The following is a 17,718-nucleotide window of genomic DNA, read 5'->3' on the forward strand; positions in this document are numbered from 1 at the left end:
TTCCCTTAAGGTGTAGCTGCCCTGATGGGGTTCTTTTTAATTTATTAATTACATTTTACAAGGAAGGATATTACATGGTACCTTTGGTAACTTGTAAACAGTATTACAGAGCAATTACTCCTCATGTTAATGCTATAAAAACAAGTCTTTTGACACTAAGAATAATGACAGTGTAAGCACTGAAAATGAGTCACGTATTTACAACATTTAACAAATATAGGCAGCCAGTCTGTGACTGACATACCAGTGTGAGTGTAAATATGCGAAGGAATGAAGGCCAGTATACCAACACCTATGTTGGTATATTTGCTTGGGTGGCACTGTGGTTATGCATATCCTTTTAATAGAAAATCAGATGGGTGATAGGGAGAGAATTGTTAACACATTTTCTTGCAGTATATAGACAGCAAACATCAAGCTTTGTTAATGTCTAAATGCAGAGGTATGTAAAAAGGAAATAAAAGGCAGATAAGGTGGAAAGCAGCTGTTGCTGTTTCCACAGTTGATCATGGCTAACAAAAGTAATAGGGCTTGCTTTCTGAATCTTCATTTCTGTGCCACACTCCAGCAAGGAATTCACATCCAAACTGGGACCTGATGGGACCTCTCTGATTTTGTCCCAGTCGGAAAAGCAGGAGCTGGCTTACAGTGCATGGGGGAAGGGGTATTGTGCATTGCACCAGTGACAGTGTGTCTCATTAGGATTTTGCTGTGTGGTTTTGCAGTGTTTTGTAGAACACAACTGGTTTCACTTGATTGGCATCATATGCGGTCTTGCAATATACAACTTCACAGTAGTAGACCTTCACTTTCCCTTGGCTCTGTACAAAAAACTCTTGAACGTGAAACCCTGCCTAGAGGATTTGAAGGAGCTATCCCCTACGGAAGGAAGGTATGAAAACCAAAATTTGCAGCCTTTCTGGGAAGGGAGACCATCCAACTGAGAACAAGACGTGCCAAACTGGGTAAAACCTGTTCAATAAAACATCTCCTGATCCTTTTGAGTGATTGATTAATTTGGGGGGCTGTGATCCTAGCAAAGTACATAAGCCGTTGGTGAATTTTATGTAAGACTTCTCTCCCACAGGCTATCAGATCCATCTGCTTAGGCCCTAATCTCTGTACCCACCTTCTCGATGCCCATAAACTGGATATCAACACAGCCAAAAGATACCTACCATACTCCTTTGAAAACAGGGGTGGGGGCCTGTCCCTCCACTCTGTGATTGCAAGCATGAGCCCAGGTCCTAGCCTCAGCCTTTCCCCTCAAGCCAGGCTTGCGTTAGCAAGCAGATCTGCTGCATGTCTCATGATGTAGCCCAGGATGGGAACTGTGTGTAGGATGTGAACTGTCCCATCCTTGAACCAGCGTAACTCTGACCTGCTCCCATGCCAGAAAGAAGGAAGTTGAATGGAGTGAAGGAATGACTTTTTCTAAATGGCATATTGAATAATTTCTGCCTAACTGCATGGGGATATTGGTTCCTTCTGACACTGAGAGGTTATGATCCCACTGTCTGACTGCTGTCTTCTTTTTTTTCTTGTGAGTTGCTGTCTGATTTATCTGCACAAAGCAACAGCTGTATTTAACAATAATGAGGTAAATTGCCAGGAAGACAGCAGCAGGATTTTGAGGGAGAGGAGAAGAGTATTTTCTATATGATGGGGATACAGATATAATCAAGGACCCTCTCTTCCTCCACTCCCTCAGACCTTTGTGTGGTCTGTGGTGGCATAAATATCTAGCAGTCCTTAAGAACTAGAAATGTAATTCTATTCTAAGGCCAGGATCATTAAGGGGGACTATAGGGCATGGACTATACTGTGTGGACTGGCGTTTATCCTGCTTCTAACAAAGCATCTCTTTATTTGAGGTGTATTTCTTTCTTACCCCTTCAGGTGACTTAGAGATTCTCTCTCCTCAAATCCTATTACCCAGATGTATGATGCTGTTTAATTCTGCTGAATTTCTTTTCCCCTTTAGATGTATGGCTTTTTGAATCTCTGATTTTTTTTTTTCTCATTTCTTTCCCTATCTGTTACGTAGGAGTCTTCAGCAACTTTTGGATTACCCTGGCGAAGATGTAGAAGAGACATTCTGCTTGAATTTTACAGTAAGTCACATTTAACATATCAACTCTGTGATTGTTATGGTACAGTTGAAGCCCATCTACTTATTCATGTGTATTAATGGTTTATTCCAAACTATGCCTGTAGCACATACCCCATGTTAATGCTAAATGTTAATGTTAAAATGTTAAAATTCTTTGCTGTCAACTCCTTTGTTCTTTTGTATGTGGTCTTGAAAACTGAGCTATTAAGTAGATTAAACAGAGTGGTTTTCAAAATAGCCTTCTTGTTGCTGTGGCATGTGACTTAAATGCCAGTGGCCAACTTCTCACACTAGACAGTGAGAAGTAGATTCCTAAATCCTTGAAGATGGAAGTTAGGTTTTGACATCACTAGGTCAATTCTTGAAATGCTAACACAATTCAGAATTTTCCTTGCTGTCATAATATTAATACTTTTTGACTTAAAAATTTATAGCGAGTGTACTTGGTCAGACTTTCTTAGAAACAAAATGCTGGAGGCTATTGGTAGGAAACATGCTGAGGTAGTCAGCTTTCCTGTGCTACTATGGCAGTAAAAGAATTTTTTTCTAGCTAGTAATCTAGATGCAACAGTTCCTGTTACACAGCAGAGATTCCCTGAAATTAAGAGTTCGATCTTGATGTACATTGGAATATCAGGTACATCTCTCAACTTGTGCAAACATTTAGAACCTCACAAAATGATACGGCATCGTTGTTCTCCAAGCTATGTTTTCCTCTGACTGGGGCAGGGTAAGGGCTTCCATGTTTCAATGTCTTTGCTTTAAAGTCCTGATGCTCTAGCAGGTTGTGAGCGATGGGTTCATCCTGAACTTGATCTGGGTTCTTGACTCTCTGTCCAGGGCCTGCCTGGGGTAAAATCACAGTAGCAGGAAAGTCTGCTACACATTGTGAAGAAAATACTTGCTGAGCTAGGAGAGTGTTGTCCATTTCCTTGTTTCATAAATGAGAGCACATATAGTCTCTTAGATCAAACTTACTTCTGGAGTGAGTCAGACCTGGGTCTGACTGTGTCTCATGCAGGTCAGAGCTGCAATTCAGGATGAGGTAACGAAGCCATAATGATGATAATGCAGACTGTGTAAAAAAGAATACCTTTGAAGTAACACAAAAGATTTTTCTCCAAATTATCTTTTCACACAAAAGGGCATTCTTACTCTCTCTTTCTTGCACTATATACTGCATAATATATAAAGACATACAGATATATCTGCCAAAACTTTGAAATTAATAAATAACTGATATCCCAAACCTTGAAATTAGTAGCTCATCTTGCATGTCAAAGTCTGAGCCTCTTTTGTGTATGGCAGCTTGAAAATTGGTGCTTTTGCATTTTTCCACATGACCAATTTTGTATGTACAGAATATAAGATTGTACTGGTGCCATCCTAGGCCAGGCAAAGGCAGGAAGCTGTCTGTGGTCTTGCCATCTTGCAGTGAGAGCGGATGAATTAACCTACTGAGCTTCTGTTATAAAAAAGCAAGTCCTTTTTATTGCCAGAGCATGTGGGCTTAGTTAAATATGGCTTTTTAGTTATCAATCTCTTGGTTTTTTTCACAGGAAATTTACCTAAAAGAATAACTTTTTTCTTTTCTGAGTTTGCATTGAGACTTAGTAGCAGTCCTACAAATGTATATGATGGAAGGTGGTGAAGCATGCACGGCATTTGGAGCAGAGAAAAAATGTTCTGCGTATACCCTTTTCTCTGGCCCACCCTTCACACACCAGTCATCAACTGTGAAAGAGAACTCTATCTTTCTGCAGGCATATGGCCTGAAAGGTACTTCTGGTAAAATCAGTTTTCTGGTTTTGTATAGATCTGCAGGGAAAGCTATGGTGTGACAGAGCAGAAGAACCTGATTGAAGATGGAGATAAAATTCTGGTGCAGAAGGACAATAGGTAAGTGGGGCATATGTGGGGATGGACTCTTACTTGTGGTGAAATCAGGTGCAATGCCACAGAAAATTTGGCTGAGGTGAAATGTGGGAGAGAATTAGAAGTCACTGTGAACAAATTCTAAGACCAGTTGTTCAAGTTACTGGGTGCCAGTGGCACTTGAATAAAAAGCAAGTTTTCATCATCTTTCCACCAATGTTTGGAGAATGTCCCACACCCTTTTGGATGGACATCTTCCCTATAAAAGGCCTTCATACAGACCCTTGGCAGTTTTCTCATGGTAAATAGAGATTGTAACATGATTTTGGCCCTTGAAGTTTAATCTCCTTGATGGTTTAGAGAGGAACTGTACGTGACCAACAAAACTGAGGCTGGAAAACTTGTTTATACTATTAATGCTGGAGCCGGAAACACTTTCCCTTGAGTGTGCCTGATAGAAGACCACCATCCCTGATTAGAGCCATAAGGCCCTACTGTACATAGATTCCTTTCTGTTTGACTGAACACCTGAGAGTTATTACTAGCACAGCTACCATTCCCCCCCTCCTTTTTTTTTTCCAGCTGCTAAACTATTTTCTTCTCATAATCCTGTAATTGGATTTATACAAATGCCTTTATTGAGGCAGTGTTGAAATTCTTTCTCTGCTGGCAAAACAGTGTGATCCAGTGACTAGTCAGCAGCATGGTTAGGGGCTTGTGCTAGGATTGCTGAAGACCTTGCTGGCAAGCCTGGAGATGAAGTCATTTCCTATTAATCTGATTATTTAAAAGGGTTCTGATTGTGTCTAAAGCCATTGCTGTAACAAAAGCTTTGTATTACCTTCTTACCTACTTTACTACTGCCCAAAAGGGTGCAATTTTACAGCTAAATAGCTGCTTCCATGCAAAACCCATGTGGAGGTGGAGATGGAGCAGTGTGAGTCTGTCTCCCTGCAAAGGGAAGACTGGCTCAGGTAAATAGAGGAGAGTTTAATCTATGCTTGCAACAGTGAAGTAAAGGTGAAAATGCCAGTGATAGTATGTACCCTTTAGGTTTTTAGGCTGGGCATGTACACTCAAAAGAAAAATGGCCGTTTTTCTACTGCGTGCCATACTGGCCTAGGGGGGGAACAAAGATGTTAGCTGAGCAAATATTTGGGAAGAGCACCCAGGTTAGCTCCTGCAACTGTTTATTAAAGTCAGGGTAGGCAACAAGAGAAGAAAATCCTTAAGGAGAAAGGCTAGTGTGTAGCTCCACCAGCTTAACACATTCCGAAATGCAATTGCTTCATCTTGACCAGGGTTTTGAACTCAAGCTAACCTCTAAATCCAAGTCTAGACATGGCTGTCAATTCATCCACCTTACAGTGCTTAATGACTTCCTCCACTCCTACATTTAGAGGCCAGGGACCAATTTGCTGCCCTCCTGGCCTGAATAGTTTGCTGTGTACATGTCTTTGGACACTGCCCTTCCTGCTTGAGGAAAGTTCACCAGGAACTGAAGAATGCACAGGATTGCTTTGACTGAAAAATGCCAAGTAGGAAATGCCAGCATTTTCCCTTTCTCCTTTGGAGTTCATATTGGGTGTCAAAACATAAAATGTTCTTGATAAAGCCTTCATGACCGTAACAGCCAGAGAAGTATTAAGCAACAGTTAAGTGCTTAATCAGCTTGGACTTCCCTAATGCTCAGGTGACTATCAGGAAAATGACAATAAAACAAATGTGCTGGAAAATAACTCCCCCTTCGCTATGTGATTTCTTATTCCAAGTTTTCGTGTTTGTCAGTGTCCTTATTTTTCTTTTTTACTTTCCCACCCATCCCTTGCTGCTTTTACATAGCATATGCATTGAGAATTCCTCCACCGAAAGGTCAAAATATTTTTTTCAGTTGTGACCTCCTCAGCTAGAGATTGAGATACTGGATTCTGTGGTATTGCCTGATCTGCTTATCCTCTGAGTGCAGGTGTGAGCTGCTCTCAAATGTCAGGCAAAAACGACACCTCCACCCACAGAGAATAGTTTCGTGTCCCAGTTTGCCACATTGGCTGGTGCATTATTGTCAGGTGTTAAAAAAAAAAAAAAAAAAAAAAAAAAGTCAGGGAAAATATTTTAAGTCATTGCACAAATAAAATTCTAGTGTTGCACTCAGATCACGGTGCTTTGAGAGTAGGAAAGAGAGAGTAGAATACAGATGCTTAACCTCCTAACAAAATCCAGAGACAGGGTTTGGCCAGGGCCTGCCACAAGTTTCTTGCCAATGACTACAGAATGTTGTTTTTATTTTAATGCTGTTCTTGGGAACCCTTGAAGAAAAACAGGCTTGTCATTCTGAGAGGAGTCATTCTCTTTGCCACGTACTCCAAATGCGCAAGTCCTGTATTTAACCAGAGCGTGAAGGCTGAAGAGGAGGTTTCCATGCTTTCTAAGACTATTTTCTTGCTTTGTAGGGAGGGGTGTTTCTTGATTTCTTTTGCTGGCTTTCTCTTTGGGGCCAGGAGGGAGGGAATTGGCCATGTAGTTTCAGATCAAGACTTTTCAGAGCAGGATTTCCTCAGTCTGCCTCTAGGCTACAGTTTTGGCTTTGAAAGTGCTGAACCACTGGCAAGACTCATTGGGAACTGAGTCAGCAGGAGCTGCCTCTGGAAATTCACCTAACTAGGGCTCTGTGAGGCTCTTTTGGAAGTGGTAGTCTTCTGGGCACCATCTGTTCCCTCTCCCCAGCAGAGCACTTGCTCACAGCAACCTGGCAGTCCGAGATCATCGCAGGTGGGCACAGAGCTGAGTAACCCCAGACAACTGCGGACTGAGAAGAGCCGTAGGTTATTTCCTGGACTCCCTAAACGTAGGGTTGCAGGAGCTGGGCCGGGAGTGGGCATGTTCCTCTGGTGACTGAATCCTGATATTTGCTTAACACAACCTCTGTGCAGGCCACGGGTTCCACAGGGAAGAGGGCTCTGTACCTGACACCTCCCCAGTGCTTGGTGTCACTCCTGGCCCTGTGGGCAACTGAATGCAAGGCCACTGGGTGTGTTTACTGGTAGTATAGAGCCTGGGCTGCTGGGGGACCTCCCACACTGGCACTGCCAGGGAATAAGCAGACACGCGGTGGTACTTGCTGCCTAATACTTTGTTCATGTTGCAGTGACTCAGCTCAGTAAGAGGAGGGTAGTGGGTTGAACCTGTTGGAGGTTCATGTTTGCAAGACACATTACAGGCAGAAACAAGAAAACTTAGCAGTGCTGCTGCTCAGGCATATGATTAAAAGTGCTTTCCTTTGCCTGCTCTCTCTCGATGCACTAGGGAAGAATTTGTTGAAGCCTACGTAAATTACATCTTCAACCTCTCCATCCATGAGTGGTACACGGCCTTTTCCACTGGCTTCCTGAAAGTGTGTGGTGGGAAAGTCCTGGAGCTCTTCCAGCCCACAGAACTCAGGGCCATGATAGTTGGAAACAGTAACTACAACTGGGAGGAATTGGAGGAGGTAAAGCTTTCCTCTTATTGTATTTTTCTTCTTTTTCACAAGTACCAGGATTACATGAGGTGGGCACTATCTGGGACATAAGATGTGATAAGCTGCAGATGTCTTCTTTTATGCTTCTTGTAGCCCTTGCTATCATTCACATGAAAAGTTTCTTAGCGGGATGTTCTGCTACTGATAAAGCTCAGGGAGGAAATTCAGGATGAGAAAGGACAGGGGAGAAGGACTTCTATCTGTTGATTTTAGGGATGAAACCTAAGACTGAAGGGAAGAGACAAAGTCAGGACTTTACCTGCAGTAAAACTCACTCCACTGCACAAGGGCAAAAAGTACACAGCCAAGAGTTCAAAGGGGAGACTGGACACAGAGTAAGAGTTGTATCCTCTCAAAATGCATAGATCAGCAAGTTACTTGCTCTGTCTCAGCCTCAGCAGTAAAAATGGCTTTGCAACGCAGAACACATGATCCTGTTCGTGAGTCCAGCCTGTGAACAGGTACTCCAGGATTCCTCATGACACATGTAGTTAGCTGAATAGCTAGAAGCCTAAGGCCTGCCTTCCACATATTGCTAGGAAAACCCTTTGCTGGGTCTTTGAGCCTTGCTGTTGCCCATGACCCATCCTGTGCTTCATTTTGTAACTGCCAGACATTGATCTGATGTCAGATACCAGAAGAGATCAGGTCTGGGTTCTGCTTAGTCTTTGCTTTCTAGTGCCAGATGAAATGATGTGACTTTTGGTTTTTAATAGAGCGCTGTCTATAAGGGAGACTACACGGCGACACACCCAACTGTGAGAATGTTTTGGGAAACCTTTCATGCATTTCCCTTGGAAAAGAAGAAGAAATTTCTCTGTAAGTATCTTGCAGTGGTGCAGAGTGTCTCCTGAAATTAAAGACTCGGGAGTGTCTGCAGAGCTCCAGGGTTATGGCACGTTGCATTAAGTGCTACAAGATGATCCAGCATGAATGGCTATCTCCTGAGTTATCTGCTAGTCAGATAATCTGTTTTCTCCCTCTCTTGGTTTTTTTCTTTTGTGTTCATTTTTACCCTCAAAATCACTGGGTGATATCTGGAGTGCAAGATCCAGTGCAGCTTCTCACAAGGGAGTGCAGTATCCATCCGTTTGCATTGCCAGGTGGTGAATTCATAGCAGCCCCCAGTGCCCCTACTTGATCTGGTTCATTATACTGCAAGCTGAGCTTTCAGGCATTGCACCTCTCTTTTTAGGGGCAACGGGGCAGTTGTAGGGTGACAGCTGAGTGGAGAACCTAGTGTATAATGTGGCAGGAAAAGGAGACCGCGTATTGGTGTGACTGGGTAGCAGATGCCTCCCCTCCTGATGGTGGTCTCCTTGTATTAGTATGGTGGGTGGTGTGCTGAGAAGGAAAGGAAATCCCCTGCAGAAGTGGCCTTGAGAAGTGTGTGTGTGTGTGTGTTGCTTCAAGCTGCTGTGTGTGGGTCACTTTATTTGGGGACAAAAGGGGAGACAAGGAGAAATGCATGGTTTTAAGGGTGGGTGGTTCTGAGTGTGTTGCTACAGACAGTAACTTTTGCTCCCTTGGGAGTCCTGGTGGACACCAAGTTGACCATGAGCCAACAATGTGCTCCTGCTGCAGAGAAGATGAATGGTACCCTGGGCTGTATTAGGAGGAGTGTTGCTGGCAGGTTGAAGGGAGGGTCATCCTTCCTCTCTACTCAGCACTGATGAGGCCACACCTGGAGTGCTGGGACCAGTTCTGGGCTTACCAGTGTACAAGACATGGACATACTGGAGGGACTCCAGTGAAGGGCTGCTAAGATGACTGGGCGACCAGAACATCCTTCCTATGAGGAAAGGCTGCAAAAGCTGGGACTGTTCAGCCTGGAGAAGGGGAGGCTCTCAGGGGACTTCATCAATGAGTACAAACACTCGAAGGGAGGGTGCAAAGAGGACTCTTCTCAGTGGTGCCCAGTGACAGGACCAGAGGCAATGGGCACAACCTGAAACACAGGAGGTTCCTTAGGAACATCAGGGAACACTTTTTCCCTGTAGGGGTGACAGAGCACTGGCACAGGTTGCCCAGGGAGGTCATGGAGTCTCCGTCCTTGGGGGTACGCAAAAGCTGGGCACAGTCTGGGGCAGCCTGCTCTAGGTGGCCCTGCTTGAGCAGGGGGGTTGGCCCAGAGGACCTCCAGAGGTCCCTTCAACCTCAGCCACTCTGTGATTCTGTGACTGCTGAAAAGATAAAGGCCAATGTTTTTATGTGAGTTTTTTTCCCCCAAAGAAATGAGTAGCCAGCTGGTTGTCCTCCATGTTTGAGTTGGAAGAATGCCTCAGCCAAAACTTGCACAGTGAAGTTATCAGCTGTGTAGAGAGGGTCCTGGGAGTCCTGGTTCACAGCAGAGGCTTTTGTGGGTAGTTCCTCACTCCCCAAACCACCACGGCAGGGACAGTGCACAAGGGTCACACTTGGGGAGCATGAGTATGGTGGGGAGCAGCAAGGAGGAACCAACCCCCATCCCAGCATCGAGGTGCTATGCCTGGGAGGGGTGGCAGCAGGGAGGGTGGCTGCGCCCCCTCTGCCTCTCCCCAGGGGTGTGCCCCTGCCGTGGGCATCAGGCAGCCCTGGCTTTGCTCCTTTTTATCCTGCCCTGGCATAAGAGGGAGCTTTTAAGGGAAGGGGGTGCCGCGGGCCACTTTATTCACTCATCTGCGCACCCAGCAATGGCTTTGCTTCTTGCCTCTGCTCTCCTGCACCTCCTCTGCGAGGGCAGCCGTGCCCTGCCTGGAGTTCAGTCAGCATTTCGGCCCCTCCAGGCAGGGTCCCGCGGTGCGGGTGGGGATGGAGTTTGCTTTCAGGTGCAGCCCGCAGCGCGAGGTCACCTGCTGTAACTGTCCAACCTTCTCTCTGATTCTCCTAGTGTTTCTGACGGGCAGTGACCGCATTCCCATCTACGGCATGTCCAGCCTGCGCATCGTCATCCAGTCCACCGCCAGTGGGGAGCAGTACCTGCCCGTGGCGCATACCTGCTACAATCTCCTGGACCTGCCCAAGTACAGCAGCAAGGAGATCCTCAGTGCCCGGCTGGTGCAGGCCATCGATCACTACGAGGGCTTTAGCTTAGCTTAACCAGTGTGGGAGAGGCACAGACGCTTGGGTACGGAGGAGGAAAACGATGGGCTTGGCTTTATTTTTGTAAGGGAACGGATCAGAACATTTTGGGGGGAAATATAATTAATAATAATAATAGATTGAGATGATGCAGTCTCAGCCTGATGCTGCCAGGATTTTGAGGGGCTTCAGCAGGGAGGCTATTGCTTTGAATTCTCTCATCTGCTGAGCAAGATCAGTTCGGTAGGCATTTTTGTTGTTTCCTCTCCAACTTGACATCACTGCCCTCCCGGCAATTCCTTGTAGTTTGCTTTTATTGCCCCTACACACACACACACACACACACACACACACACACTTACCTCTTCTTTTAATCCAGTTTAAATATTTTGATGTTCCTTGCATTTAGGCTATGGTGGAAATCGAGGATGAAATAGTGATCTCCTTTTTGAAAAGCTGTGATTTCTCCCCACCCTTTTTTCCCCCTCCCTTTTTAAATGCAAGCTGGTTCTTGCTTGCTTTGAATGGAAATACCCCCTTTGCCCTTTGGTCCTTGGCGGATGGTACTGGGCTGGGACGTCATTTGTGACCCCCCAGGGCGGTGTATTAGTGGTGCTCTGTCTTTTTGCACCAGGATGTCTCATGGAGAATATGATGGTTTGGGCGGGTTGGCTTGTTTTTCTTTTCCTCACTTGTCTTGAATTTTGTTTCCAAGCAATGTCTTCTTAAAGAAGCCTCAGACTCCTCTGGAGTGGGGTTTGTGTTCAGGCTTGTGGAAGGACAAACCCTAACTATAACAACGGGTTTCTCAAATTGCCTCTCTCTTGTGTTGTGTTTCTAGCTAACTTGGCAAGTCTGCAAGTTAGACGGGTGGGCTTTGCCAAGCCCTGTTTTTCCATCCGAACAGACCTGTTATTCCAATACAAGGTGAGGTGGCTGCTTTTACCGATGCCGCCTTTCTCCAGAGGAGTCCCGCGTGTGTGAATGTATGCATGCACGCCTGGGAGCGTGCAGGGGTGTGAGTGTATGAGGTGTGTACAAGCTCTCCAGTCTCATCAGGTCAGAGAAAAGAAATAAGCATGAGATCCTTATTTGAGTGATAACCCTCAAAGATTGGAGATTGGTTTTATTTTTGCAGTTAGGGTTACTTTATTTTGCAGTTTGAGAGGAGCCCTTTCACTTGACAGCTGTTTTGCTGGGGGGCCCTAAAGGCTAATCGGTATGAATTAGACTGGAAATGCATATTAGGACTTGAGTAGGCAAAATCATTACCTAAATCTATCCTGTAAGATTGGAGAGCCTTTATCCTCTTCCCCCCAGTCTCACCCCCCCCCCACCATTAAATGAAGTTTGACTGATCCCTCCCCCCCCCCCCCCCCCATTTTTCAGGTCTTGATGTAAATCTCATTTTAAGCCTAGGGTGGTTTTGACATTGACTTGTTATTAGGACACAGTATTTATGCACCATGTTCAATATACAGTATTGAACTTTGCACCTCGTAACAAAAAGTTTTAGGCTTCTGGGTTTTTTTTAAGACAAGCTGTGGGCTACACTGAGAGCCCTCCAGCCTCTTTCTAATGCAGCATTGAAGACGAATATACAATTATATCAAATGTTTATTTTCGATGTGTGTGTACATAGTACAGTATTATGCAATAAATTTGATGTTTAATTCTGACTGAGTGGCTGCCTTTGTGTCAGGAGGCAAAGGAGGGGCTGCTCCAGGCACCGGCTCTGCCTCTCCGGCTGGTCTCACCGTACCTCTGAGCATCTGGAAGAAGGGTGCTGCCTGCCTCTGCCTCCGCCCTGCCGCTGGTGAGCACCCCAGCCCAGCCCCTTGCCGCTCGCTTCGATCAAACGCTGCCCTTGCCCTTCCTCACCCGGATTTGGCCCGGTGCGCTGGTTGCTAAATGAGAGCGAGGCAGGACGCAGCCCCAGCCGCGGGGGACTTGCTGCCTCCATGGACGGAGCCGGAGGAGTTTTATCTGCCCATCCTGGCTCAGCCAAAGTCAGGCCAGTCCTCTGTGGAAGAGCCGGGAATTGAGACCAGACCTGAGTCTGTCCATCCCTCTCCCTTCACCCCCGCATCCCTGGCGTTTCTCCTCCTTTCCTCCCACCTCGTGCTGCGGTGCCTTTCCTCATGGCACTGAAGGCCACCAAGGCTTCTCCAGCCCGTGGCCTCGCCTGCCCGGCCCCACAGCCCCACAGGTGTGGGCAGGACCCATCGGACTAGCCTCAGAGCTGTTTCTTCATTAATTAATGGCAAGTAATTAATTAACAAGGGGTCCGTGTGTGCAGGAGCCGTGGCAGCAATACCAGAGGAACTGCAACACCAGACGCTTGGCAGAGGGAGGGTGAGTGTCCCTGTGTATCTGGGGGGGGGGGGCGTGTGTGTGCATGCCTGCCTGCAGCCAGGGCGCAGTTTGGCGGCTGAGATGCTCCCTCGGGTGTCAGGGCCCATCGCCCTGTTTGCTTGGGGAACCCCCCTGACCTCACCCCAAAACAGGCCTGGGGAGGGGGTGCTCAGCATCTGCTTGTCAGCTGCAGCCTGCGGAGTCAGCTGGCAGTGACGTGGCCTCATGGTGCTCACCTGGCTCCCCAGCACTGTGGGACATTGTTAGTGTATGCAAATACAGTTAATTTACTGGCTTAATACAGGATTTCCATCACATGGGCTTATGGCTTCAACTTTCCCGAGCTCATGAAGGGAGGGCGCTGCGCTCTTTCCTTCAGCTCTGCAGGTAGACACACAGCATCTAGGTAGGATTAATAATGAGGTACCATGTGCACACATGTATATATATATAAAAAAAAAAAAAAACCAACCATCTACAAATACATGTTTGCAACCTGATTTGTAATTAACGTTACTTACGGTACTGCATCTGTTATACCTACAAGTGAATCTTATGAAAAAATTGTGTTCGAAGTATTTGTGTGGTATCAGCAGGATGGGCAAGCTGAAGTGAACCGTGAAGACTTGACTCAAAATTCCGTCAGGCTGCCAGGGAAATGGCTGTGGCAGCACCGGCAAGCATTTGATGGCAAACAGTGGCACTGCCCAAATGCCAGGCATGAGGAGGAATTTTCTACCAGAAAGTTTATGTAAGAACAAAGTAAAATACTTCCCTGCCTCCACAGAAAATATAAATGCATGTATAGTTAGACACATATATCGCACACATGCACGTATATATGGATGAATCCGTTATGTATGTACATATAGGTATATGCAGATACCCTATATATATGCTCTCTAAACACAATATAATGTATATACTGTGTGATCTGTATTGTACCGTTGTGTAAGGGCTATGTATAATAGTGTATATAGAATATATATTTTGCATATAGTGTATTGTAGATACAACACTTGTATATTATACACAATAATACAGGTAAGTATGTATACTTTTAAAAATATAATTTATACTGCAAAGTGTGTGCATATACATATTTATACATCATGCACACATACACCTGCCGATGTCAGCCGAGGAGGATGAAGCGGCGGCGGCCAGGGCCGTTGAGGACGCCGTGAGCAGCCCTCGGGCCTGGCAGCTGCGCGCCAGCCTGCACACGTGCCTGCGCACGCACACAGCCCTCCTCGTCCTGGGGCAACGTGGGATTTAACCCAAGGCCCGGCGGAGTGAAACGTCAACCCCACGTCTCTTTTTTGGCAAGACCAAGAGCGAGGGAGCCAGCTCAGGGCTGCCGGGACTAGGCAGGGTGATGGCTGCTGCCCAGCCGCTTGCGGACTGAGCTGAGCCACCCTTAGCAGGGTCACACACAGAACAAAAACTGTCACCAAACACCTGCAGTCAAAATAGTTTTTTTTTTTTCTTGTTTTGTACAAAATACAAAACATACACATTATGTGTGCCAATCCATTTACGTTAAAAAAAAACACCACAGATGCAACTTAACCTTGCTTACATAAATCATGTCATTACAGACCCAAGCCCATATTTGCTAAGGTTTCATTAGCTGTGGAATACGCTGACTGCATGGCAGAGTTATCATCTAGTTGCTTTTATACAGCAAATGCAGTCTGAAAAAAGTGATTATTATTATTAATAATAATAAAAGTATTTCCTTTTATTAATTTTTTTCAGTCAGGCGCACCCCCCAGTACTGGCTTCTGCACTCCAACAAACTGAAATAGTTGATATACACCAAGTTATTTGCATAAATATATCTTGTTTAATGTATATACATATCCATATACTAGGAGATGGTTCACCACCGCATGCAGGCGTCCAAAGGGAGGCACAAGGATCACTCTGAACAGACAAGGTCCAGCAAGTGTACAATACCCCGTGCTGCGAGTGACCGCACAGGCTGGTGAGGCTCGGCTGCCTCCTCCACAGCTGGAGACATCGATCCATCCCCAGCTCCAAGGGCAAGAGCTTTTTACAAGGCTTCCCATGAATCTTCTCAACATGGGGCACCAAGACACACATGGGTGGAGATGGGCTGTTCCCGGCTGGACTCTCGGAGCCAATTTACGTCTCGCATCCCAAGAAAAGGGCCTTCGGCACTGCACGCTGGGATGGTCAAAGGCAACAGTACCTTGAAAGCCCCTGAAGGAGACACAGGAGGAGACCTGGAGATCCTGCTTTGCCGTCAGCCTGTCTCACTCCTGTTTTGCATCTCTGCTTGTTGCCTCTCGCGGATGTAGCCATCGCAGCCTACGAACATTAGCAAAATTAAGCTAGTATGATTCACTGAGCACGCTCTGCCCAGCTTACTCCCCTTCCACCAGCTCTGGGTTACTTTTTGTACTTTCCCAGGTATTGAAACCAGAGCAAAATTTATTTTTGCCTCAGTCTGTGAGAATTTCAGTCCTCCTCTTTTTTTTATTCAAGAAGTGGCAAGGAGGAGCTCATCACAGCCAGGTGAGGCTGGGCTAACTTCATTACTTCTTTCTTAAAAAAAGAGAAACGCTTAAGTGCAGTTGAGCAGTATTGCAAAACCATCAGCAAGACTTGCTTTCAGGAGGGCCAGGATTTCACCCATTGCCCTTACAGAGAATAAGCTTCCTAGCTGTTTCAGTAGTTGCACTCTCAATTTACAATTTATGGCTGGAAAACCATTGTTTTATGCGTTCTTTAAATATTTGCAAGGGAAATCCCCTGCCGAAACAGATCTCCTCTGTCCCTGAACCCCCACAGATCCTGTTTAGCAGAAGAATGTCATCACATTTAGCATTAATACAGCTCACCCCCTCCTAAGCAGGGACCACAGAGGCAGCAAGTAAGAAAAGCAGCTACTCTTCAGAGGAATGAGAAAGGGATTTGGCTGACTCGGATGGAGGGAGAGATTTCTCTCCGGACATGTAAATTTTGCAGTCAGACCAGTATCACAAAATGCACGGCAAAGGGTTTGGTAGAGCTGAGCCCCAGCAAGCGCTGGCACACGTACCAAGGACATGCCTCACACCAAGGGTTGTCCTGCTGGAGTCAGTCAGGAGATGGCTGTTAACTTCACCAGCTACAGGGTCAGGCTCCAGCACGGTCCGTGCACGTGAGCCACCGGCGTGTTTCCCAAGGGCAAATAAAAAACATCACTTCCCAGCGCACAACCATGAGATCAGCGGAGCCCACCAGGCGTGCAACTGGCACGCGGCCCAGCTTTCGCTCTGGTTCTGCTGGTGCTCCTGGTGCTAACAGCACTTTCTGTAACACACTGTTGAGGGAGAAGCCGCTGCCCAAGCATTCACCCACCACTCAAGGAGTCAGTCGCACACACACCACCTCAGGCTTTAACCGGTGGGACCAGAGTCCCTTCGCAGCAGCAACTCCAGTGAGCCCACGGGTGCCCCTTTCGACTCCTCACGCACACAGACTCACCCTCGGGCGCTGCTTCTTCCCTCGGGCTCGACCCTAGGTTCCCCAAAGCAGAATCTCTGATCAAGGCCTTCAAAATAAAACCCGAGATTTATTCTAGTTATGGTGCACAAATTTAGACTGCTTGAGCTGGGCACCTCTGGAGAGGGACCCCAAACACTATAAAATTCCTGGGCAATTATACTCTTACAATCTAAGTTCCTGCCCCTCACACCATAGTCTGGTCCAAGAGTAATATTCAGGTCTGGGGTCATCTTCTCTCTTATTGGGGCCTTTTTCTCCTCTCTAGGCAGGTTCTTTCTCTTTCCTGGTTTTTAGGCTAGTGGTTACTATATCTCCTTTTGCTGGCTCAAACTGGGTCTGGGGCTTTCCAAATCTTCCTATTCCTCCAATCAGAGAATAGGTCAACATTAAACAAAAGCATTAGAGCAAGCTATGAGTCCTGCTTTGTCATGAACAACTACTTTTAAGCAGCTAAACAAAGTCCTGAAAGCCCTCCAAAACATCTTAACCGTCTCTATAATTTATATACATTCCTGTGCTATTATAGCCTCACAATCATACCCCATTATTGCCCTGAACTGCTTACGTCTCGTTCAGGTGCAGTCTGCATGCTCATGTAGCTCAGCTTTGCCACCTTCCACAAAGACATGCAGGGCACATTGCTGGAATTGGCATCTGCCAAACCATAAGGCACTTTGTGAATGCACCTACTGGGATATGGGTCTTTTTGCCCTTCAGGAACATGGCAGCATCCAGAGATAGGAGGAAGCGAGCCACCACTTCCACCGAGTTATCCCACACGAGAGGGTCACTGAATGCATCACTCGTTGCAGTTTTCAAATGCAAAATTAACTTCATCTGCACATAAGCAAGCAAAATCCCCTCCTATGCCTTGGCTTAGAGAAACAAGCCTGGACCCAAATTCCCTCCCCAGCAGCCAGAATTCCTTGGATCCCTTCCCCAAGAGATGGGAAACAGAAATAGCGAAGCTGAAGTAAGTTGAAGAACAAGCTGAAGTACCACTCCGCACCCTGTTATGCACACCAAGCACCAGCTGGTCTCACGCGAGACAAAACCCCGTGGCTTCTGCGGGGTTGCCACCAGCCAGCAAGGGCCACCGGTAGCAAGGGCAACAGCGCAGCCCCGGGGGGGCCCTGCTGACCGGCCAGCACTTCAGCCCCAGCACTGGGCCAGCGGCTGGCACGGCCCCGCAAACAGGGCGAGCTTTGCCTCCGGGCACCGTGGGGACAGTCGCAGGCTACAGCCTGGCTCTTGCCTCAGCAGCTCGTTTCAAGTGCTG

At 46.5% G+C, this 17,718-nt stretch overlaps 1 protein-coding gene across 3 annotated transcripts in view; it reads left to right on the top strand.

Moving 5' to 3' along the window:
* The window catches only part of HERC3 (HECT and RLD domain containing E3 ubiquitin protein ligase 3), a 50,615-nt gene extending 38,371 nt beyond the window's left edge, over positions 1-12,244 (top strand). For all 3 annotated transcript variants that reach the window (XM_030031864.2, XM_030033633.2, XM_030032756.2), the window contains exons 20-25: positions 726-892; positions 2,048-2,114; positions 3,930-4,012; positions 7,292-7,475; positions 8,222-8,324; positions 10,375-12,244. In XM_030031864.2, the coding sequence (XP_029887724.1) occupies positions 726-892; positions 2,048-2,114; positions 3,930-4,012; positions 7,292-7,475; positions 8,222-8,324; positions 10,375-10,583 (813 nt within the window). In that variant the 3' untranslated portion in view covers positions 10,584-12,244. The remainder of the gene's footprint in view (positions 1-725; positions 893-2,047; positions 2,115-3,929; positions 4,013-7,291; positions 7,476-8,221; positions 8,325-10,374) is intronic.
* The last annotated feature ends 5,474 nt before the right edge of the window (positions 12,245-17,718 follow it).

The sequence above is a fragment of the Aquila chrysaetos genome, chromosome 1, assembly GCF_900496995.4.
Source record: "Aquila chrysaetos chrysaetos chromosome 1, bAquChr1.4, whole genome shotgun sequence".
NCBI classification, from domain to species: Eukaryota; Metazoa; Chordata; class Aves; order Accipitriformes; family Accipitridae; genus Aquila; species Aquila chrysaetos.